Genomic DNA, 25,512 nt, shown 5'->3' on the forward strand with positions numbered 1-25,512 from the left:
TACTTCCAAAATTCAAGAAATGGAGACTGAAGAACACATTAAAAAATCAGCTCTTTATTATTATGACTGAAGCCATGGATTCATCTTCTAACAGTTGCCATCTACACTCTTGTAGTAACAGAGGGCAGGAGAGATGAATGCATAAAGATTACATAGCATTGGAGATGAGCACAGACACCTGGTTACAAAGCCCAAAATATCTTAGGGTCCATCTGAAGCTCTAAGTTCCACCCCACTGATGGATGTTACTGGTTTGCCTCTGTTCCCTTGCTCACAACCAGCCAGCCAGATGGAAGCTGCTGGGTGTGTGCTGTGGTAACCTGCACAAACTGAAGCCTCACCAGAGTTAGAGGGAACGTCTGATCACCTGTCAGTGCTCTCTGCACTGAGCTTTGATCTCATATTGTGCAATTCTATTGATCCTGTATTCATGTGACACTGCTCGGTAACCTCATAACTTTGCCTGCCAAAATGTCCCCAAAGTGGAGATAAAAGAACAGGTGAAGAAGAGGAAGATGAAAAACTAAGAATGAGAAATGGTTGGGGGGACTGGGGGGGAAGAGTCAAACTTTTGTCTAGCTTGCTGATACAGTGTTATAGTCTTTACTAGTTAATAAGCTTTTTTTAACAACTTGCAAGTGATCTTTACTTTATCAGGACACTTTTATTGCAAAAAAAGCATTGACATCTGATTAAAATAATTGTTTACAGTGGACTTAAAGGGTGCTTTTTTTTTTTCTGAATACTTACCACATGTGAAGTTTAGGCCATAAAATTCATTGACTACAAGAACTTCACTGCTGTATTTTTGGAAGGTAAAATAACTGAGTATTTTTAAAGGCTTTGGCATTTCTTCGATGGTCCTTAAAGAAACAGAGAAATTAAACTGACTTTTTCTACATTCCAAGAGCCAGTCCTACCCCAAATTAGAACAAGCTCTCCTCTTTGTTTGTGGCCTGTAACAGAAACTGTTCTTGGCTGTACCTGTAGGGTTTTCAAACGTCAAGTCCATTGCAGTGCTAAATGAGCAGACAACCATGAAGGCTGTCTCCAGCTTTGATACAATGTCAGGACATTCAGCTCTGGTTTGTTTATGGATGGTCACAAAGAATTTTATGAAGCTCTGCTATTCATGTTGCAGTGATAAACTGGCAATGACAAGACCAAATAGAAACCTTACTGGCAAAAATGTGTTGCTTCTGAAGTAAGAAGCCACCCCCCCCAAACTCCTCAAAACCAGAAAGACTAAATATCAATTCACTGGGACAAGAACAAAACAAAAATGAAGCAAGAATAATGGAAAGAGAAACAGCATGGAAATTTTGAAATAACATTTCTCAACATGACAGGGCAATTTCTGCACCTAAAATACTGCAAGGCTTTATAATTAAGCAAATTAACAGGAAAAAACAGCAACCCAAGTCTCAATGCTATTTTTAACATCATTGCTTATGAAGATTAATCAAAGAGATTCACAATATTAATTAGCAACATCTTTAATGTAAAATAAAGTTAGAAAGTAACACTTTTTAGAAGTTATCAGTAAAGCATTAGACTACGGTAGTGGGAAAAACTGCCCTGTCATTACAAACATCCACCTTCCTGAAAGCAGGCCTAGCTTTATTTGATTAGCAAGTATTAGCTAAGATCTACTGTGAAAAGACAAAGCATCATCAACTTTGTGAAGGATTAGACTATGATAGTGGGAATAACTGTCCTGTCACTACAAACATCCACCTTCCTGAAAGTAGGCCTAGCTTTATTTGATTTGATTAGCAAGTATTAGCTAAGATCTACTTTGAAAAGACAAAGCATCATCAACTTTGTGAAGGCTCATCAGCTTTTCTTGAGGACAACTTGACATCATCTATTGTTAGGCTTACTTCAGTTTCATTAGATAGATCTCAGGTGGGCATATCCTATTTGCTCAACACCTCAGGAGAACTTCTTTTGACAATAATGCGTTCATTCTGGTATGTTTCTTAAAACACAAGGATTTCAGTATTGAAAAATACAAGGGGAAAACTACAAAGTTGGTGCAATTACAGTGCAAAAACATTTATTTGCACAGTAATAGAGCAAGTGGAGCACAATGTTCCTGCCTATTTATTACGCTAACTTTTTATTTATCATTTTTATGTAGTTCAGTCTGCACAGGCAGAAAAACTGTCTGAAAAGTTTAATGGCCAAACTGGAGAATAACACTAATAAGAGAGCTGAGAACAACTGTCTTTTAAATCACTGTTCCCAGTGTTTAATGTCTGGTAAGTTCCAGCAGTTACTTAAAGTTGTAGGAACTCCTATGTGGTAGGCTCCTTTAATGAGACAGCAATTATGTCATTGCATCACCACTAGTAAAGAATTCAACTGAGTTGATAGATGTTAATTGCCCAGTTTTATCTTCAATTTATTTGCAAAAAGTGAAAAAAGTTATTATCTCTGTTGATATCTATAGTTATTAAGTGCCTAGTTTGTGTGCTTGGTGCAAGGTCTACCACGATACAGTAGTTCTGCCTCTGAGGGATGACAGCTGCACTTTATTCCCCTTGCTACCTGTGCAGCATTGTGCTTCAGCATGACAGATAGTTCAGGAAACTCTTGTATAGGTAGATTATTTTAACCAACACCATAATGAAATAAACCAAAACTTTTCCCTACCTTACTAGTCCAGTTCCCACAATCACGCCAGCCGAATTGAGCAGCACCACTCCACTTTGGACTATATTTGGGTTTTGAACTACTCCCAGTATAACAAGCGTCAGCAGTTCACCAATTATATGAGATGCTAAGACAGCAGCAAAGAAGACTCCAAATCTGGAAGCATCAGGATACATCCCTGTAGTCCTGTACAAAAGTGAGCAAAAGAACATTTAAAAAAATGGTGTTGGGGTACTAAACTTAGAATCGTAGAATCCTTTAGGTTGGAAGGGACCTCCGAGATCATCAGGTCCAACCATTGAGCCATTAGGGCTCTCAAGTCCTCTGCTAAAACAGATCAGAATCTGTCAGGGTTGGAAGGGACCACAAGGATCCCCCAGTTCCAACCCCTCTGCCATGAGCAGGGACACCTCCCACTAGATCAGGCTGCCCAGAGCCTCCTCCAGCCTGGCCTTAAAGACCCCCAGGGATGGGGCCTCAACCACCTCCCTGGGCAACCTTGGAATGTAATTTTTATTTTTGTCTTTATTTTTTTTCAGTTACAGGTTATGAAGTGACCAGTTGATGCCTCAACCCTTAGTATGTTGTGTGGAGCTTTAACACAAAGGACATCCACTGAATATCGTGCTGTAAGTGCAGCTATATGAGGTTTTCTCCAGTTAGGTGAAATAGGGTTTTGTAAAGCTGTAATTGTAGTGGAAATCTGTGTTGTTTAAGATAACCACCAATGCTTTTACAGTCCTTTAAACTGACATCCTCCTTCTTTTAGGGTTTCTGCAGTGGCAGTTAGTTCTGTAAGTCACATATTTACAGAACATCATTACACAGATAATTAACAGACGGCATTTTGCACCTCTGATACTCTGCATGCAGATATAAAAATGGATATATTCAATTAAATGGAAGGCTAATTGAGTTCACCCTCCTGTAATTCATCCAAATGTAATTTTTGCCATGCACTCTATTACAACACTCTGTTCCAGCTTTTCCTTAGGTAACTGAAGGAATAAAGTCCTCCCAGTAAGTACTAAAGAATAGAAAGTTAAGAAGGGCAGGAATTGCTTGGCAAATTTAATTCAGCCATATGTGTATATGACAGATGACAAAGCCTCTTATTACATGGTGACATGCTACTCTTTTTCTAAAATACTTAAACCTAAATTACCTCTAGCTAGGTACAGACTGCATGCTTTGCTTAACTAACAAGAAGCTATTCAACATTTTATTTTCTTTTTCATTGCTTAATGCAAGGTCCTATGCCTTTTTTTTTTTTTCACTAATCAACCACGTTTGAACATGATCTTAAAATAAAAGTGTTTATTTTCTCACTGGCTTTCCTGTAGCATTTTTCTTAACACCAAAATCATCTCTATTGTAAATTGATGACTGAAACATTGACTCTTCAAGTATTAAACAGCCATGAGGTAGCAGGTATTTAACAACCTTTCATCACACGTGGATGCAGAAGGAACAGCTTTCCCAACTCCTAGCATAAAAGTATCACCTTCTCTGATATGCTCTAATACTTTACACAGAGGTATGTAGATACAGACTAGTAAATCTGGCATAGGAATAGAAAGAGAAGAAAGCCTAAGAGAAAAGGAAAAAAACCCAACAACTCAGAAAAGATAATGTTACAGCAATAGAATGGTAGGATTTCCCAGAGGTATGTTTAGCTAGGAAAACCTGCATAAACAGAGGACATTTACTGGGTTGCAAAAGTGGCTGTATTTGCTCTTGGTCAGACTCGCCTTGTGTCTGACCAGGTCAGAGTTTGGGTCTGTATAATAAACTGTCTGACCCTACAAACACAAACTGAGAGAAATGGCTTGTAAGGACACGTACCAGAGGCTATCAAAGCCTCTCCAGAGGTTAGTCCATTCAGGAAAGTTTACACAGAGGCAATCTTCAAAATTTCATAGAGAAAGTGCTTGCCCTGAGAGGTCCAAGTGCACTATGAAATCGCTCTGACACATCACTGATGGCTTCCAAACAACCACGAGATAGCAAAGCTATGCAGAGCCTAATATCTGTAAATATTATCCATTAACTGGAACCACAGTCTTTATCGTTGACTGTATTTCAAGCCACCAAAGCACAAGGGCAAAGTCTCTGCCCATACAAATTTCCTGTTTGTTAAGCAGTGAGTGTGGAAAACAGTGGTTTGTGATCTTCAGCAGCTCCACAGACTTCATTAAGCCTGTAAAGATAATTTCCAAACGGCTGTCTGCTCTGCAACCAGCTCACTAGCAGGCACAGGGCACCCTCTAAATGCTCAGTGGGAGGAGGAGTAACTTCTGCTTCCCTGTGCAAAGGGAGCTCTCAGGGAGCACTGTTTGAAGCAGGCAGCACTGGCAGCTTGCAGAAATAAAAGCCCAGGTAGCTGAGGGGACAAAGAGAAAGGTGGCCTTGCTTGAACAAAACTGCTTCTAACATCAGCACCAAACTACAAAAAAATAAAAACAACCAACATATGCATGTTCTTGCATTTGGAGGAGCAGAAATCTCCCTCTCAGGGCTTTTGTCTTTTCATCTAGGAGCTGACAGTTACTGAGGTTAACTGACGTATGCATGTTCTTGCATTTGGAGGAGCAGAAATCTCCCTCTCAGGGCTTTTGTCTTTTCATCTAGGAGCTGACAGTTACTGAGGTCCCAAAGGGAAAGAATTAGGTAAATGCTGGGCACTTCCCCTCGTTACCTACTACAGACAAGGAGGAAGAAGAAAAGAGTCATCTTTATTCCTGAGGTTTTCTAGATGGGAGAATAGCTCTTGCAAAACTCCTGTGGCAGATTAGCTCCATGCACTGAAGTTCTTAGTAGTGGAACTTCAGCAGTTCTCTGCAGTAGTTTGTAACCAAGAACTTCATAGTTCTTAGCATTCCCCTTAGTTAGTTCTTCAGAAGTCCAAGTGATTCGATACTTCATCCATTTTCAAACTGCCCAAGGGCATCTTACTGCAGATTAAGAACACTAACATGCTGCTGCACTTTATCTCTTTCACAAGGGTATATGCACTTCTTATTTCTCAACAGCCAACCCCAGACCATGCATCCAGGACACAAACCAAGCCTGCTACTCATTTGTACACGTTTTACTATAGACTGCCAACTGATTGCAACTTCACTGCCAACTGCAAAAGACAAAAATTAACTTTAGTGCATGACAGATAATTAGAAAAAGGAAAAAACAGAACAAATCAAACAAAAAAAACCCCACCAAACAAAAATGAACAAACAGAAAACAAGAAAAAAATGAAGGACAGAAATTGGTCCTTATTACTTTGCTATTAGCTTACATAGTAAGCCATGGAAGTTTAGAACAAGCAAATGGGAGATGAGAAATCTATGGAATAGAAATGAAGAGCAGACCCATATGATAGAGAAGGCTAAATAATTCATCACCCCATTCTTGATGCGAGGAAATTAATGTACTGGGGGAACAAAAGCAAGCTTTACAAGTAAACTCTCTATCCCCCTCAGAAATCCACTTCAGTGCCTTTCTCTGGAGAGTGGAAGAACAGGACCCAGATCTCACCCCTTCCATATGCTGTAGCTAAAGCCCAAGTGCCCCAGGAAATATGGAGCTTTGTTACTGTCACACACCTACTGCTGTCTTCCTCACTTTTTTGCCTCTTATTTGTTATCTTTCTAAATGTAATGTAAAATGACACCTCCAGCTTTTGGTATGACACAAGAATGATAAATGTCCCAGGCCCATTAAAACTTCCCAAGTTACCTAGAGAGCTGGTAACTTGCTCAGAAAGTGTTTTAACACTGCCTGAAAGAGAACAGCTAAAAGGGTGTTATTTTTCCTTAAGATCTGTCTGACAGGCAACAGCAGGAAGCCATGGCACGATGCCTGCTGCTGACATGGTAATTGAAACATAACACAAAGAAAATAATCCAATAGACAGTAGAAGTGCTTACCAGTATATAAAGGTGCTGAAGATTGCCACGCTGATGACACTGAAGGGCAGGAAATGTACTATGTAGGCTAAAAGCATTTGCCACTTCTTGTACAAGCCATCTTTACTTTCTTGGTCACTGATAGCACGCAAAGGTGGGACTGGATTAAATATGTAAGAAACAAATTAAATTGTCATTGAATAAAGAGACCAAGACTTGTTGCTAGCAAAAGTAACCTGAAGCACGGAAACAACTTTGAGAATATATCAGAAACTTTCTGTCTAAACCAGCATGGTCACTTTTTTCCCCCACAATAAATGCAAAACATGCTCCTTGCAGATTGAAAAGTTGGTCAGCTTCATGCAAGAGGCCTAACTGGGCAACACGCAGGACAGCCTTCTCTTTTTGCAGATACAAATTAAAGGCATGAAAAAAATGGATAATTTCTGGAAGTGCTCTGATCCCAAGGTGATGACCTGTTCCCTACAGGAGCAGAATACCTTTTAGAGCTGTAAATAAAACTACTGTTGGTCTCTAGTATGGCAGCTGTAAAAGAAACACCCTCTAAGAAAAACGCAGTCGTTATGTAATACTCTTACATCTAATTATGCTTAATTGTTGTCAAAGCTGTTTTGTACTTCCATCCTTTCCATATCTTTGCTTTCGATCTCACTTAAGATGTTATTAACTACAGACCTAGACTTTGTCCTGCCTGGATAATGCTGCAGGCAGGTAACTGAAGGGCTTTTGCAGAGTGCAGAATGGAGGCTCCGTAGAGAGGCAGGCTGTGCGAGGGCAAGGCAGGGAGCAGGGCACATCCCCTCATCCAGTGCAGGGAACCTGGAGCCCCTCCAATAGGCTCATCTTCTGTGCTGGGAAGCTTCCTGTTGCTTCACCTTTGTATTTAATTTCCTTTCTCTATCAGCTCTGACATTAACTAAAACTTTTAAATTGCTTTTTTCAAAAAACAGTTTTCCTGTTTACAAAACAGTGGCAGCAGTAACCTGCTGCTGCAGGTAACACAGGACAGAAACTCACAAAGGGCCACAGCATTGAGCATCCCTGTGTAGGGGGGGGCACTCACGCACTGGTAGATAAGCCCCACACGGTCCTGCACGGCTCCTTTTACCAGATCATTCCTTAGCCTCAGAAGGAAAAAGGCTACAAACGAGCCAAATAGCACATTCTGGAGGAGACGCATGATGATGCCTATCTTATCTCTGGAGAAGTTTCTTGTTGTCCTCCTGGTAAGAAAGCAAAACAACAACAACATGCCTGTCAGCGATGACTGACCACATGTTGGCAGGATATTTGGCTCTGAACAAATCTCATACACACAGTGTCCACAAAAAGGTAATATATTAAGACAGGGACAAGTACAATGGGAGACCAAAATAACCAAGACAGTGCATTTGTATATGAGAGGGAAAACCCAAAACATTAGTGGAGAAGAAAAGAGATTTTTCTATTAAAAAGGAAAAGAAAAAAAAAGCTAAAAAAAAAAGTCTTACCGTAAAAGAATCCACGATTTGTAAAAGGCACTGGGCGAGTCTTTGTTTTTGAATGGTATTGGTGGCAAATCTTTCATACACTTTGTTCTCTCAATGGCTGCCAGTACGTTGCTGAAGATTTCTGATTTTTTGTAGGCTGATACAATTACCTGAACCCTACTGTAGGTTTCGAGTTCACGTTCCTTGCTTCGGGTGTCCACAGATGTCAAATCCACTGTAAATTTACAAAGTGTTAACTATATAGACACATCACTTTCCCTTCATATCTCTTCCCCCTTGCAACTTCCCTTCCCTTGTCTCTATCCTAAAATCTGCAAAGAAGAAAAGGTCCATTGAAAGTATTCAAGGTTTCTTTTACTCTGTGCTTTTGTTAGAAGTGACATGAATGAGTAACTGTGCAGCCACAACAAACCTCTGCATTTTGTGGCCTCTGTAGGGCCCTGAAGTCTTAGTCCTTTATCTGGAAATGCAAGGACTAAGCAGTGGTGTGTTGGTCAGAACCTCAGCATTCTCCTTGCACAGCACAGAGATGGGCCACCAGTGAAGCACTGCTGCTGCCCAGAGCAAGACAGAGCACAAGCTGAGAATGAACATTGATGAGGATGAAGAGATGACTTTCTGGCCACATATTTCTCATGTTTTCAGGCAAATGCTCAGACATGGCTCCCCCATTCCCCTGTGTCCTCTGCCTGCTCCTCCATTACCACAGAGTTCTGTTTTTCAGTTAGCCTAGGCTCATGCTGCAGTGATGCTGCTCTTCTCTACCTCAGCTGCTACTCCACTGCTGCACTGTGTTTCACCCACCTCCTTCTCAGACATGCTTCTGTTTAAATGTCAAGTTAGAGGATGTTCACAGCCCAGGCTGAAGAAAACATTACTTACTGCTGTGGAACTAACAAAAAGGAAATGCTTCACAGAGTTAAACGTTCCTTTCGTATAAATCCACCTATAGCTATTTCTGACACCAGTAATTCTTTTATTGGCAGATGGGAACTTTTTGTGTGCTATTTGAACAAGTCACACAGATTCAGCAATAGTGCTAAAATGCATTAGAAATTTCATTTTTCCCTAATAGCAATGAATTATCTGAAGTTTCAAAAACTAGACTGTCATTGTCAGGAATATCTGTTCTTACAGATTTTTAGATCACTCTTCTACATCTGCTAAGATGCCTTTATCAGTCACTTACTCCTAAAGTTTCTGTCTTTCATTTACAGTGTTATGCTCAACTTCAAAACACAAAATGAGCAAGAGAAAAGGAGGCCTTATTCAAGATTCTTTATTTGTCCTCAAAACTTGAATTCAGCTTATGAATACTTCCCTAGTGTTCTGAAAGCTGGAATTCAGTAGAATTATCTTTAATGGCAAACATACCCAAAATGAAGTCTTCAGTTTTGTAAATATGAACATCTGAAATGCAGACATATCAGTCATTTACTCCTAAACTTTCTGTCTTTCTACAGTGTTATGCTCAACTTCAAAATACAAAATGACCAAGAGAAAAGGAGGCCTTATCCAAGATTCTTTATTTGTCCTCAAAACTTGAATTCAGCTTATGAATACTTCCCTAGTGTTCTGAAAGCTGGAATTCAGTAGAATTATCTTTAATGGCAAACATACCCAAAATGAAGTCTTCAGTTTTGTAAATATAAACATCTGAAATGCAGACATGCTTTTTAAAACTTGGCCAGTGTGACTTGCTGGAAGTCACATAAGAAATAAATAGCAACCAGGTGTGTTTTTAAAAACCATCTAGTCACTAGACCAAAGAGCTGAACTTTAATACAAATGGAACATGTTAATATTTCAGTAACATAATCCACATCTATTTTCCTCTGCTGGTGGTGTAAACGGTACCAGAATCTGTCCCTTCATTCACATCATTAAATCACACAAAAAAATATAAACTACCAATTTTCCAAAGACTAAATATTCTGCTGATTCTTTGCTGTGAACTGTATTTTTTCCCTTTTCTTGTCACATTCAAAGGTTGACATTTGAAGAATGTCATACTGTCTTTACTGAGCTTTTTTAAAAGTGGGTCTAAATCTCAAATCATCTATGCTTTTCAAGACTGTGAAGGCAAAATTATCCTCACTGTCACACCAGTATTTTCAGCTTCATCCCATTCCAGCTTCACATCAACAAGCATCCTCTCTTCTCTCTGACTTTAGGATGCCACCCAGACAACAGGAAAAGGCTGTCTCCCCTGAATGTAGCTTTTTGGCTTGGTCAGATTCCCTGGTGAATGCTCAGCTAGTATCATCAGACACCAGCCCACACACCAGATTTGAAAAGAGAGAGACACACACGTATGTATCCCTCTGCACACACGTTCTCTTCAAACATTTATCTGCATGGCTCAGGTACACAGATGCCCTGCAGTAAAACCAAGCCTCATTTCCAAAGTCTCATGCTGACACTTCTTCCCCATTGTGAATTGGTAAAACAGGGCTCTTCAGCTTTTACCAACATCTTGTTGGCATTCCCTCCTGAAGCATCCGCATCTTCTGCTCCCGTAGCTCACTCTGGTATTAGCAACTCTCTGAACTCCTGGAAACCTCAAACTATTAATCTCTGAAAATCACCAGCTGCATGAAGTTAACATTCCTTTTCTACTGGTAGTTCACTCCTTTCTGCTGTGTTTCAGACCTACTGCAAACTTTTGCCATTTGATGGTGTCAGTGGAGGTTACATGGGCCCAGCCCTCTCTCTTCTCTGAGTTGAGAATAATCACAAAGTTGGGGAAGAATTCAAACACATTTCTATCTCTGGAAAAACTCTAATTTGGAGAAGAAAACAACTTGTTTGCCTAAAGGAAAACCCTATTCTTACCAAAACAACTTAGACAAACTTACCATAGAAATCAAAAGGATTTGATTGTTCAGGACAAGAGTAGCCACAGTCACTAAAAAAGGTGATCATTTCCATAGGGTTCCCACAGAAAACCATTTCACCAAAGCTCATGATGGCTATTTTGTCAAATAGCTGAAGAAGGCAAATTAATACATTAGTAATCTGTATTGAGAAGTGCATTCATTCTTGAGTACAGCTACTGTCTTGGTAAATAAAAGTGCTTTGATCAGGAAAAACAGTTTTGACACATTCAAACTTCCAGAGTCTATTTAACTTAAAGAAGTTTGTCCTTTTTTCTGCTCCTCTCAGTGGTTATGCAAGATGACAAATATTTGAGCTCTTAAAACTAGTGATTCTCAAAACTGTCAGGAACAGCAGCATCCAGAGGTAATCCACAAACTGAAATGGGAGCTGTGGACTTCTGACTTCACTTGTAATGCACTTTCACTTACTGACTGAGCTCCTTTGGCACTCAGTAGCCCCACTCTGTAAAATCCCCAAATTGTTGGGGAGGTTATCCTGAAGTGCCTAAGGACTTTAACAGCCCTGCTCTTTGTCTGAACATTTGCCAGGGTAGGGTTCCCACCAGCTATGATCCATCTGTTTTTCCAAGGCACTGGGATTGCTTTCAGGCCAGAAAAGCACCGTTGGTCCCCTCTGGCTTCACGACCACTTACAGCCCCAGACAGCTGGGGAAGAGGGGCCTTGCATTCCCGTGCTGGGTGGTGGATGTGTCAGAAGAGGAAACTGTGAAACAGTAACAGAAAGGGAGAAATGCTCTCCCCAGCACAGGCCCTGCAAGTCAGGCCTGCCCCAACACATCACCAAGGTCAACCCACATCACTTGAGGAAAAAAGAAGAATTTTTTTTCCTTTCCATTCCAAATCATGGCTTTATCTGCCTCAAGCTGCAAGTGTTATTGAAATATGAGTACCTAGAGATAAAGTGGTAGATTTTACAGTGCCTGCATTCATGGGGGGTTTAAGTGGCTTCTTGCAGTGTTTTTGATTTGGGTGGTTGCATAACAAAAAGGTTAGGGACACAGTCAGTGTACATACTATTTCCACAGGGCACCGTGTCCAAAAGTGCCCTGTGGCTGGCAGAAGGCCAGAGCTGTAAAGTTTGAAACAAGCCTGTATTTATGTATGGGGAAAGGAAGACAGCCTTTAAAGGCAACTATACTTGATCTTGTACTTTTATCCTGAAAAGAATCTAGGTACAGAATAGCCTGGTAAAAAAAGTAAATAGTGAGTATCCTTTACCCTGAAGAGTTCTGAGCGAGGCTGATGAATTGTAATAATTACAATCCTGTCCCTGTGTGCAAGCTCTGAGAGAAGTGAGACAATCTGGTTTGCAGTCAGGCAGTCCAGCCCTGTTGTTGGTTCATCAAGGAGCATGACCTCTGGGAAACGACAAGGAATAGCATTAAAACTCAGGTAAATGGGGAACAAAGGTTATCACTTCTGCCCTTGAAGCTAAATTGGGAAATAGAAAAATTACTTCACAGGTGAAGCAGAGTATGCATAGATTGCCATGATGTGATCTTTCAGTTACCTCCAGTGGTTCTGCTTCAATGATTAGGAGCAAGGACAAACTACTGCAGGATCAGGGCATAATAATTTTTTTCTAAGTTCAGGTGAAACCTGAAAATTCCCAAAATAGACTTGATGTATACATCTGTTTCTAAGAACAATGACAATATATTTCAGCATGTACACAAACATAAATATATCTGATATAATCATCTAGAAGATATAATCTGAATTAAATCCATATATACACATGGAATTTGTTGTGAACAAACTAAGAGCTGTTAAAACACAGGATATATAATTCCACAGACAAGAGGGGTGGGCAGGTTTTACTGCATTTTTTTCATGGTTATGTTGCACCTGTAAGGGTAAAAGTTACAATCAAATCCATTATTTCACATAGATGAGACGTAGCACAGAGGAGAGCAGTTCAACTTTGATCAGGATAAGGGAGGAGGAGAGCTTTCTCTATAGGTTTATCTACACAGAATTACTACAGTGTTTACTATAGAGTTTAGTGAACTTACTGAGCAATTACTACACGCAATGAATAATCCACAAGTCACCAGTAGCAATGACACACCTCACTTTGCTGTTTAAATGCTCCTTCCTGCCTGGTATGCAGTCCTAGCACATCTGCCCCCACAAGGGCTCCAGAATCCAATAAATGTGTGCTATACATTCACTCCGTGAAATTCTGGAGCCTTTAAGAAACTGTCTCAAACCCAAAAAAAAGTACTATCTGCACCACTACAAGGGCTCCAGAATCCAATAAAAGTGTGCTATACATTCACTCCATGAAATTCTGGAGCCTTTAAAAAACTGTCTCAAACCCAAAAAAAAGTACAGTGCTGTTTCCTATGGCTAATCCATCTAGTTAGTCTGCTTCAATTTTCACTCATCAGAATCTTTTTGGCTCTGGATGTACATGGTGCTCACACGTAGGTGGCTCATTGCTCACCACTCCACTGTAGGGCTCAATGGTTGTGTTGTGTATATATGCTTCTGATGCATGGCTCAAAAATAAATTAAATATAACAAAAAATAATGTGCCACAATCAACATTTCATACACAGAACAGGCAAGCCCAGAAAGGCTTTAAATCCATAAATGGGAATCTAAGTCTATGTTCAGTCCCTAAGATTTTTTAAATCATCTACTTTCCAAGAGCAACGAAGAGATTAATGGCAGACCTGAGTCACTGCTCTTCCTTTCCTGCCATTACCTGACTACTTTTTGCTGAATTACAGAAGAGAAATGTGTATTTTGAAGTGGTTGATGGAGGCCCACGGTAGGAACACAAGGGGACATTGTTTTAATTTGACAAATCCATGCAGAGTTACTTACTGGGATCCTGTAACAGCTGGGCTGCAATGGAGACACGGCGCCTCTCACCCCCAGAAATTCCTGCAAACGTACGGCTGCCTATTATTTTGTCAGCAATGTGGCTGAGACTCAGCTCAGCCATAACTGCATCGACCTGAAAAATAACTGTCATTTAGAAAGGCTGAACACAGTCCAACCCAGTTACCTCTGTGCAAAAGGAAAAAAAAAGGGAAAAAAAAGGAAAAAAAAGAAAGAAAATGACAGAATTTTAAGCTATGGCTTTCCCAATATGCTGCTTGTGTCCATTCTATTTGGAAGGTATGTGTCTCATTTCTATTTGATTATTTTTAATATATCATTTCAAATATTATGTTTTAAATTTTATTTTCATTTATACTGAAAAGAGTAGAATTTTAGTTTCAGTTGACATTAAGAGATGAAGAGTTCAGAAGTGGGACTAGGACTTAAGGTATGGAGCACAATGTACTGGTCTGGCTTCCAAAATAAAGGAGCAGAAAGGCACATCAGTTCTGGGGAAGTATTAAATACTGAGTGGAAGACAGCTAAAAAGAGAATGCAGAGATCAAGAGCCTTTTGGTTAGAAATATCCAGTCTTCACTCTCAACAGAGGCCAAAAAGAGTCCTTTAATAGATCTGAAACACACTTATTCTATCAAGAAAGTAGTTTGTAGGGGGCTTATTAGACCAGTGGTTTTTGGAGCTGTTCTGGTTAGTGAGAGAAGCTGGAGTAGTGTAAAAGTCACCTCTGCTGTCCATCTGTAAAAGTCACCTCTGCTGGGAAACACCCCAAAGAACTGTGTTTCCCAGCTGGGCCAGGGGAACGGGCCTCAATACCAACAGTGGCATCTTCTGCAGCAGCAACTGTTGCAGCTTCGGGCAGGAAATTTTTGTCCCAGCATACTGGTGATTCTCTGGGGCATCAGCACAAGCCCCTTGCAGAGGCAGGGAGCACCAGACAGCTTGTGTCCTGCTCCTCAGCAGGAGGATTTCTCCCCGTTTGCAAAATGAGGATTACAAAACCTTGCAATATAAAATACACCCACGGATGGAAAGTGCTGCTGGGAAAAGCATTACATGACATCATGTCTGCCTTTCTGGGGGAAGATGATAAAATACAGACCTTCTTTTTGATGAAGTCATTGGAGCATTTCTGAAGAGTTAGTAAAGCAGTGTAGGTCAGAGACTCTTGTATGGTGAGGAAGCTTAACAAAGTGTCACTCTGAAAAAAAAGGTTAAGAGGAAGAAGTAGTTAGTCCTGTAGTAATTAAGATCTTGCCTCTGCTCTCATGACCTTCATTCATTCATACAATTTATTAACTGCTTTGTAACAAATTTACTAGTAAAAGCACAGTCAGATTACACTGCCCCATTACTCTAGCAACTTTCTTTATGTGAGAGAAAGCACAGTGCACAAAAATAAATGTAGAAATCAACCTGTGGCACATAGGAGAAGCAATCTCTAAACTGTTCCTTCTTCAGCTGATGCCCATTCACGTACACTTCACCAGAAAAGTTGTCTTTATGTCCCAGTCTTCCTGATATTGCATCCAGAAGTGTTGTTTTCCCAGATCCTTTCAAACAAAAGAAATTAATCATGTGATGAGATGAATGTTATGATTTCAAGAGCAGTAGCCTCACTTGAATGGAGACTTATGAAAAGAAGAAAGTTGTGTTGTTTTTTTTTTTTCTCAAGAACATTAAAATAATAAGTCCTGAAAATGAAGCCAGTTAAGGAGAATTAAATGGGAAACCTAAAATGTGTGTAAATTAGCATTTAGTTAATACCAATTCACACTTCATAGTGAAACATTTGGGTTTAGAAATAACCTTATCTTTTACTGAAGTTACAATTGTTAGTAGATTGAACTCTGAAAGCCAAACACCACTGTTCTACAAAGCAGAGGTTAAAGCTGCTGCAATTTCATTATTTAGCATTCAGTTCTCAGTCACATTCATACCACTGTGGCAGTCACCGGTATTAACTCTGATCTTATTTCTTTTAAAGTACTGGAACAACTTACCAGAATTTCCCAAAATCCCCATAATCTGTCCACTCTCTATGTGAAATGAAACATCCTTAAGTATTTGCCGTGTCCATTTTTTACGATATAAAGATATGTTCCACCATGGGCCAACACGTTCTCTTGGAAAACAAACATCAAAAAAGATTAAATACAGAAGACTAAAATGTCGTGTAAAGCAAGTGAATGGTTTGTAGCTACTTGCATGGGAGATGGAGCCTGCAGGTTTTTTAAATATGGGGACAAACAAACAAACAATTCCCCCTCACGCTCCCTAGGCTTTAACTTTTTAACTTCAGCATTATTGGGAAGATAAAAAGAAGTCTGAACCAGATTTTTCAGAATCACTACTAGGAGGCTTTCAGAAGACAACCAAAAAGGGCAATTTCAGCTGCGGCTTTATTCGTTGATGTCGTTTGCCAGCCATTAACCCACCAGATCATTTCCTTAGGGCCTCATGTCATCCTTCTGGCAGCAGTAGGAAAGGACAAAATCTTTGGAAATCTCTAAAGCATCTCTTTCAGAGATGTGAAGAAGAACTGGTGAACCCTCTGGAGGCTCTGCCTCCCTCCAGCCACGTACTCTACCCCTGTGGTGCGCAGCCCAGCACCAGGAGGCAGGTGGCCCGGTGACGTCCCTCATTCTTGACTGGGCTGAAGCCAAACCCACACAGCCCACCGGTCCCAGCCCCTCTCCCCTCGGTCCCGGGGGTCGGAGCAGCTCCTGGCAGGCAGGGGGTTCACGATGCCACCCTCCCTGCCCTACCTGATGCTGTAGGAGACGCCCTGGACACTGATGCTGTTGGAGAGCTGCTGCACCGTGGCCTTCGCCTTGACTGTCTGGCGGCTGCTGCTGCTCCTCTCCAGGGCAGGAGACCCTCTGCCCGACATCCTCTGGGGCTGGGGCCCCACCGGCTCCCCACCTCACGCTGCTGGCCAGGCGCCCGATGCTGCCTCCACCATGTCTCCCCCAGCACTGGGCAGGGGCAGCTCCCCACTGTCCCCGAGTCAGAGCAGGTCACTGCCCCCGACACTCACCACCCAGGGAAGCACTTAAAAGAAAACAGAAGTGCTCCCAGTTGCTCCTTTTTCCGGAGAACAAGTGATAGGTGATTAGCTGACGCCGCTATCTGATGTACCTTTAGCCCAAGCTGTTCTGGCCCCAGAGGAGGGGAATATCTCCCTGTCCACGGGGTCAGGCTGGCTGCAGAGGCGCAGCGTGCCAGGAGAAATGGAGCTGTGGTGAAGACGCCTGGAAAAGGCTGAGCTCGACACCAAAAGGATTTCCACAGCTTTCAAACAGCCAATAGTCCAACCAGCACAGGGAGCAAGACCATGAAGGACACCACTGAAAATGTCCCTCTGGATGGGGCCGGCTGGAGGCGGGTGGCCTGCGAGGGCTTGCCGGTGAGTGAGACCTGTGGGGAGCGGGCGCTGGTGCGACAGGCTGGGTCCTGCCACAGCTACCGCTACTGCCTGGGAGCTGGGGGAGGCCAGCGGCCGCTCTGCCAGCTGGGCTCCTGCAGGCAGCGAGCCCTTCTCCCCTCCAGCCCTGAAATGGGGAGTGGAAAGCATTCGCACCCCCCACGAGAGCACACTGAGGGAAAGGCTGGTGCCATGCAAGCCACACTCTGGTGGAGCTGGGAGAGGTGATCTTCAGACATGTGGATGGAGCAGAACATCCCTCAACACAGTCTGGACTGGCTTTCCCAGAACACGCTTTCGGGCTGTGAAAACAGCTCCCCAGATTTGCTGGGAACCACCTATGCTTTTAAAAATTTTCAATGTAAGCAAGAGTGCAGAGTGCTTTGGCAGCAGTGGGAGCTTGGAGGGTTTTAACATGGCTTTTCAAGCTGCTTGGTGTCACGCTGCTTTCTGCTGTCTATCTAGACTGGAAAGATTAATTAGCCTGGTTTGCTGTGAGGGTAGGAGGTGCACAAAGATTGTGGTCACCCTCTGCCAAAGATACCACAGGCATAGATAGAATCTGCTGTACAGGGAACAGGTACGTTTGCCTTGGCTAGGAAATGAGCTTGTCTCGTAGGAGACACACAAGGCTCTGGGAGAGATCTGGCTGTCTGGAGTAAAGAGGCAAGCACGCAAACAGAATTAAACCCAAAGCCAGAAAGCTGCCTCGGCAAAGACTTCTTAATTGTAATTATACACCAAAGGTTAAAGAAGCCAAGTAGAGGCTCTGTTATTTTAACTCATATCTCGGGACACCAAGTTCCAGTTGACAAACTGAATTTAAAGGACGAAAGAGGAGTAAAAGAGACTGTACTTATGGTCACACACCTACTCGTTCATAAAGCCTCCAAGTTAACGAGGCCCTTTGGAATTCTATAAGAAACACACTTCTAGTGAACGTTAATTTTTACCTGCCATAACTTATGAACATCCATATGCACCGTTTTGATCCAGCAGACTAACCCTGCAGCAGTACATTTTTTCCTCAAAGCCAGAAATAGAGTCCAATTTCTCTATGGTGGCATGACATTTATCTCCATTTCTACAGTGATCTCATTTAAACAGAAAGCAAACAGCAGGGCATTGCACAGCATTTCTGTCCCTCTCCCATGCTGCTAGAACAAAGTACCTTTCACACTGATTAACAGATAACTCATATCAGCCCTTCAGACTTTTGCACTACAGTAACCTATCAAAAATAGCTATATCTCATAAAACATACTTCCCTTTCTGCCTCACCTGTTGTGAACTCAAATTTTATCAGCACTTTAGGTATTGTAATTAACTATTTTAATTAACAATTTTTCCAGGCCAAGGACAATATTTTTTGCTCTGAAGAAGACAACAGTCTGTATTTCACATACAGCGGAGAATCAAACGTTCTCGAGGTCAAAGAACTCAACTACCAGGTAAGAGTTGTACTTTATACACCTCCCTTCAGCAGGGAGCACATCCAGCAATATTTGTTTTTATATGCAAGCCATTGTAAAAGCCAAAGTTGAAGTTCACAAAACTAATTCACACAACCATTACACAAATAGAGGTTTTTTAAGGAGAACCATGCTCTTGGCTGCAATGTTGACAGCAGGATAAACTCTCTGTTCTAAATGTATCTAGCAAATCTAGGGGACAAGACAGGAAAAGAGGTTTGTCTCTAGGCTCTGTTTTTTGTCAGTCTTGAGACAAATTATTCCTCTGAGGGCTAGGGCAGAGGGGCTTTCCATTCAGCTAAGGATGTCAGGAGCCCTTGCTGTCAAAATGAGCATGTGGAAGGAGACAAGGAGAAGATGCAAACATAAGGAGAATTTCAGGGAACCAGAGAAATTTTTCATCTTCCTTTATGCTACCATGGCATCTAAAGTAGACTTCACAATCTTCAGTTTTGTGTAATGTAACATTGTAGTTTAACAAGCTGAAATTTACAATGCCCACAAATTACTAAGGTAAGAGAGGACAGAAATAGTGTTTAACAGGAATCAGAAGCAAAGCACAGAAAACCATACGTGGCTGTAAAAGAATGTTCTTCCATGTATTTATGAACATTAATATTATTATTTTAAGATATTCTCTGCTTGTGACATCATAGCTTTGAACATTTTATTGCTAAACTTTGTTGGAATTGAAAGGGCTTGTTTCTTCCTTTGTTAGGTTAACATGACATCCCAGATCCCTTGGTATGAAAGCCTGGCACAGATGAAAATGCCATGGGCCTGGAAATCAGATCCCCATTCTCATGTGGCAATAATTCAGAATCTGAATTTAAAAGTTCGGAGTGGTCAGATGCTAGCTGTTATAGGAAGCACTGGTAAGAGCAACAAAATTTCATTATTTGAACAACTCTCAGCTAAAATGTATAGAGCACAAATGTGCTCTGCAGTCTTTTGAATGGAAAAATCTAGCTGGGAAACAATTATTGGAAATGTGTAATTTAAATACATTCCTTAAAATGTATGAGGAAACAAAGAATTATATGGGAGGAGTGGGGAAACAACAAAATTTTATTTGCAAAACCAATGTTGTTATGACTTGTACTCATTTGCTGTTTGTTTCCTGAGGTGTAGTGGGGAATTGTTGTATCTGTGGCCTTCAGTCCCAGCTTTGCTAGACGTGAATCAAGTTCATGGCCCAGATTCAGAACAAACCAGTTGCAGATCTTATCCAGTTACATAGCAGCCAAATGAGGCCAGACACCATAAGAAAGATTGGTGGCAACTTGCATAACCATAAGCAGGAATTCCCTTCAGACTGAAACACTTTTAACAGGATAAAATATTGCCTTTGGATCAATTAAGAGAAACTTACAGAGAAGAAAAGACCGTTCATCTTCTGCTTGGCTTCACAATGGGTCTCTGCTTTCTTAATTTTTTTTTCCCCCTTTCATTTTCTGGTAGGACTGGTTTAATCTTCTCCAGGGTGAGGCTGGCTAGTAGAGGGGTGGCCTTTACTCCATGTGGTTAGTTGAGACTGTGCTCATCTAGGGGGATAAGAAGCAGACACGTGACCTGTTAAACTGAGGTAAAAAGTACCCCTATTTTGGAGGTAGAAACTCCAATGCTGTGTTTCCACTCGACCCTCACATCTGGTTAGCTCAGTGAGTCAGTGAAGAGGCTCTCTCTCCCAAAGGCAAGGCATATTTGCCAAAGAAGTTTTAAGTTTATTTCTACAAAAGAGGTGTTTCTTCTCCATTGCCATGAGGGGTTTTTTTTTAACACATATCTTCAATGTAACTGAAGTTGTACCTTAGAGATCCTCCTGATAATAAAAGGAAAAGCTTGTGATAAAATAACATATTGAGTTATAGATATAGAACCTTTGTAAGGTAATATATACTGAGCAAAAACCCTTTTCAGAAACTAGTCAAACTATTTTTAAAAGCTGTTTATCATCTATTTCATCAAATGCCTTAGTAAAATGGATTAAACTGCTGATGGGTTTCACATTGTCAATGGCAATCAATATGTCAGTCTTAAACGGAACAATATGTGGTTTACAGATGGATGGGTTTCTTTTTAAAAATTTATATATCAAGAAGCAAGTGTGGAGTTAATCTTTCAACAGGGAGACGAGAAATAAATGACATCTAATCATAATAAGAGAGCTCTGTGTATTTACATACAATATCATACAGCAAAAAGGAAAAAATCATTTGCTATTTAATTTCAAACCAGATGTTGTTGTTTTCACTGTTTTACTTTTCTTACCTCTGAGTATGAGCCAGCTTTTCTTAGTTATTCAAATGTCTTTTTGTTTTATATAAGTCATAATAATTTTTATTTCAATCATGATTAAGATTCTTATTGTCTGTATCATCTTCAGTGCCTTAGTCATACAGCTGTTCCAGCTGCTGTTTCTGAATTCACAATTCCCTCCACTAAGCAAGCTCTTGCCAAGCATTTAGGTCCCAGCCCTGCAGCCAGCACAGGATATCACACATTGCAAAAGTGAAAGACAGGTAACAGGAGGACAAAAAGGTCTTGCTTCTTGAGTTCATGGAGCTGTGCTCAACGCCCGGCTACGCAATTCTGCTAAGAAATGACAAAGGTTAAAATTCCATTCTAGAGGAGAGAGATTCCCTGCATGTGAGCTTGTAGTTGGTATTTTCTTTCAAGACGACTCTGTGACTTTGGAAAAGCTTCAGGAAAGGTTGGGGAAAAGACATTAAAGAAGGGAAACTTCTCTGTCTGTGACTAAACCGCTTTCCGAAATGATCCCTCGGGAATTAATTTAATTTTCCATTTTGATTTTCCTAGCTGGTGGAAAGACATCCTTGCTTGACGTGATAACCTGCCGGGACCACGGAGGCAGAATCGAGTCTGGTCAGATCATGATCAACGGCAAAGCCTGCACGCCCCAGCTGGTTAAGAAGTGCATAGCACACGTGCGGCAGGATGACCGGCTGCTCCCCCACCTGACTGTCAGAGAAACCCTACTGTTCGTTGCCAAACTGCGCCTTCCAAAGTCTTTCTCAGACTCACAAAGGCAAAAAAGGGTAATTAAGCTACTGGGGAAAAAAATAAAGTTGTCAAAAACGTGTCTGACAGGAATTGTCCAAGAGTCCCGTGTGTTTGGAGTCAGAACAGCTAATCTGGCATTTTTTTTTAGTAGATTATGAATTATAAACCTTTTTCTTCTTTTGAGATAGAAACCAGCAATTGTTCCAAAGCTCATAAAAAATGACAATCTAGAGAAAGCATTAGAGAGGTGGAAAGAAGAACTAAATTGCTGATTACTGAGGCTTTTTTAACGCTATCTCTAAAATCAAGAGTTGTTGTCAAGAGTCTCTTGATCAAGTAGCACTGAAATACCCAGATGAATTTTTAAACCAGGTTAAGCACATTTTCAGATTTATCTGCACACAAAGGTGCAAATAAGCTCTTGCTTTGTTTCTGCCACCCTTCGGATCCCCCCAGGTGGAAGATGTGATAGCAGAGCTGCGCCTGCGCCAGTGTGCAAACACCAGGGTAGGGAACGAGTACCTGCGCGGCGTGTCGGGAGGAGAGAGGAGGAGGGTGAGCATCGGCGTGCAGCTGCTCTGGAACCCAGGTGAGCAAAACCCCGACACCTTCCCTGTGCCCACCACACACCACTGGAGGAAATGGGGCAGTAAAGGAAGGTAGGAGCCTGCAGGAAAATCTGGGGCAGCTCGAGGAGCTCATAGGCAGGACAATTAACAGGCCTTGCATCACCCTCTGCCTGAGGCTACCTCTCCATGGCAAAGTCTGACACAGCAGCTGGGTGCTGGGCCATTTGCATAAGTTGAAATCAGTGCTGACCACAGATAACTATTACAGTAATGATTCTGGAAATGGAGCGTTTCAGCAGCCAATGCACTTTGGCTGCTGTCACCTTTGCCAGTGGAAAAGCAGTGGCAGAGCCAGGCACAGCCTCCCTGGGAGCCTGCACCCACTGCCCTCTAAAACCACCATCACACAGACTGCTGAAAGTTGCCTGAAGTCACCCTCACAGCAGTACTGGCATTTCTGCATATCAGTAGGAGGTTTGTTTATTATTTGAGCACATGCCATACGTTACTTTGGAAGGCTGCTGGCCTGCTGTAACGTGAGGATTGTTTTCCCTTCCCCCAACCCAGCCCATGGACACGTGTGGTGTTAACAAGGAAGGTCATTTCCTTGGCTGCACAGTCAGGCATTGCAGTCTTGAGCAACTCACTGAGGTGGCTGCCTCATGCTGCAGGTGAACTAGAAATTTCCATCATCTCCCAGTAGAAGCAAAACATGAAGATAGAGCCACCACTGATTCTGCAGGATTGAATACCTTATCAATCTGTTCTTACATATGTATCAAAAGCACTACTACTCTTGCCTGAGCCATTTGCTGAGCAAGATTTCCACTGGCAAATGGATCTGAGAATTTTTGTTTGTGTAAAGTTATATTTTTGTTATTATGAGGAAAGCAGAACTCTTTTTTTGTGAAATTCAGGAATGGGTGTGCTTTTTAGTGAAGTAAAAAAATAATTAGTTCTAGGAAAAATGAGGAAAGACCTGTTTGCCTTCAAACATGCTGTAGCCCTCGACACAGAAACCATGCCCGTGTACAGACATTGCTTTGAGCTTATTGAGGTGCTAAGTTCTATAATTACACAAACACTGAAAAGTAATGAACACTTCAAAGTTTGTAATAACTAGCTGCAAAACAAAAAAAAACCCTCCAAACATATGCACATCTCTTCATATATATGTGGGAAAAGGTGCAAAACAGAGGGAGGGGAGGAACTATCAAAATTAATACTTTGTATTTACACATGAATAATGAAAGGGGTTTAAATATTGAGTATTTAGAGTAAAATATTTCAGTAGGCAGGATACAAAACTGGTACTATCATATCAATTACTATTAATGTACCTGATATTTGTATGGGCAGTACAAAACTGCAGAGAAGAATGTAAATTTAATAAGGAACTTAAACCTGCATCCCAAGGGGAGGGGAAAAAAAATAATTAAAAAAAAATGTTTCCATTGGGAGCAAGGTAAGATTTAACATAATCACTCTTGGCCATCATGTTCAGTAAGACAGTGGAAGAAACTGCCACTGTTGGTTATTATGTGATGCTGGTATGAAATATACTTTGGACTTTATAAAAAAGAAAGGAATATATATCAGTGAGGTCTCTATATAGCACCATTTAATGTGAAACATTTTCCAAATCAAACATGCTGCTTTCCACAGCTAAACTTATTGTCTTTGGCAGGAATACTCATACTTGATGAACCCACATCTGGACTGGACAGTTTTACTGCACATAACCTTGTGATAACATTATCCAGACTGGCCAGAGGAAACAGATTAGTTCTTCTTTCACTTCATCAGCCCCGGTCAGATATATTCCAACTGTTTGATTTAGTTCTTCTGATGACTTCTGGAGTCACAGTCTACTCTGGAACAGCTAGAGACATGGTCCAGTATTTCACAGAACTAGGCTACCCCTGCCCAAGGTACAGCAATCCTGCAGATTTCTATGGTTAGTATCAAACACGGCCATAAAAAAAGGTTACTGGAAAACATTTGCTTTCATAAGTGTATCAGCTAGCATTGGTTTTTTATTGACCATACCTATCTTAGAAATGCTTTATAACTGACTCAAATCAATATTGCAGCAAGTTCAGTTTTTAATAAGATCCTTATTTGTCCATACAGGAAATGTAACAAGAACAAGAGATATGGACAGAATCAATTTTAAATAACTCTGCTTCTAACCCTGCCAGGTGTTGCAATTCTTCTACATGTTTAGCACACATTGCCATGTTTGAGCTGGTTGAAACTTTTGCCCTCACTGAGAAAGACATGGATGAACTGACCAATAGCTTTCTGTAGCAAGTTCTCTGATTTCTGAATCAAGAAATGTAGAAAACTAGTTTCCCAGTGTGAGGAATAATACACACCGGGAAGATTAAATTGGGAAAAAAGAGTGCTGCCCAACAGAGCACATTGGAAGGGAGAAAAAATAAACCAAGAACAGTAATCTTTTCATTTCTCTTCTCAAAGAAAGTTAACTACATGGGTTTAAATCCATTCTTCTGTGGATTTTTTTTTGTTTGTTTGTTTTGGCAACAAGCAAAGGGAATCTGGCACTGTCAATCTAATGGCAGTAGTCTTTTACCAGAGAGGCTGGTTCAGTTCCAGACCTTAGGTCTTTGCACTCAAGTTGGCTAGGAAACCTTCTAGAGACAACAGTCTCAATGCTCTGGAGTAACCTCTTCAGCTGTGCCTATGTGGCAGGCAGCATCAGCTGGTACCAGCTGTGCAGAGATAAACAGAAGTTAACCTCAGTGTCAAGCCCTGCAAAAAGACCTTTGTCACCACCACGGTTCAGAGCAGCCCTCAGCCAAGCTCAGCCTTGATGAAGGCTTGCAGCACCTCCTGCACGGGAGTGGAGAATATGAGGCAGTCCTGAGGAAACTTCTAACAGCAGCCTCTGGTTAGAGACAAACTCCCACAGCATGGAGCTGGGGGGAGAATGAGAAAGGGAGGTGGAAGGTCATTTAGCAGTACTCACAGAGACAGGGCATAGGAAGAGAAGAGAAGTATGGGCAGCATGAAGGTGGAAATGGGACAGGATGGTAGAGGATGCCAAAGCCAGAAGGAGCACCTGAGAGTAACACACAAATGCTGGCTGTGTGTCTGACAGAGAAAGAGGAGACCATGGCAGAAGGGCAGAAGTAGGGCAGACTGCCTCTCATTTCTGAGGGGCTCCTGC

At 41.4% G+C, this 25,512-nt stretch overlaps 2 protein-coding genes across 2 annotated transcripts in view; one reads left to right on the forward strand and one right to left on the reverse strand.

Annotated features, from left to right (window-relative positions):
• Positions 1 to 750: 750 nt before the first annotated feature.
• ABCG5 (ATP-binding cassette, sub-family G (WHITE), member 5) lies at positions 751 to 16,720 on the reverse strand (the record flags this gene model as incomplete). Its single annotated transcript, XM_008940955.1, has 12 exons — positions 16,596 to 16,720; positions 15,831 to 15,952; positions 15,244 to 15,380; positions 14,930 to 15,028; positions 13,810 to 13,942; positions 12,193 to 12,332; positions 10,933 to 11,062; positions 8,075 to 8,288; positions 7,602 to 7,807; positions 6,585 to 6,723; positions 2,659 to 2,844; positions 751 to 863 (listed from the first exon to the last, which is right to left on the reverse strand). Coding segments are annotated over exons 1-12 (1,744 nt in total), but the record flags the coding sequence as incomplete, so codon positions are not given.
• Positions 16,721 to 17,164: 444 nt separating this feature from the next.
• The window catches only part of ABCG8 (ATP-binding cassette, sub-family G (WHITE), member 8), a 13,621-nt gene continuing 5,273 nt past the window's right edge, over positions 17,165 to 25,512 (forward strand). Inside the window, 6 exon segments of the mRNA XM_008940956.1 lie at positions 17,165 to 17,236; positions 18,607 to 18,705; positions 19,445 to 19,601; positions 21,547 to 21,785; positions 22,207 to 22,339; positions 24,007 to 24,276. Of these exon segments, the coding sequence (XP_008939204.1) occupies positions 17,165 to 17,236; positions 18,607 to 18,705; positions 19,445 to 19,601; positions 21,547 to 21,785; positions 22,207 to 22,339; positions 24,007 to 24,276 (970 nt within the window).

The sequence above is a fragment of the Merops nubicus genome, unplaced genomic scaffold, assembly GCF_000691845.1.
Source record: "Merops nubicus isolate BGI_N331 unplaced genomic scaffold, ASM69184v1 scaffold21025, whole genome shotgun sequence".
Classification (NCBI taxonomy): Eukaryota; Metazoa; Chordata; class Aves; order Coraciiformes; family Meropidae; genus Merops; species Merops nubicus.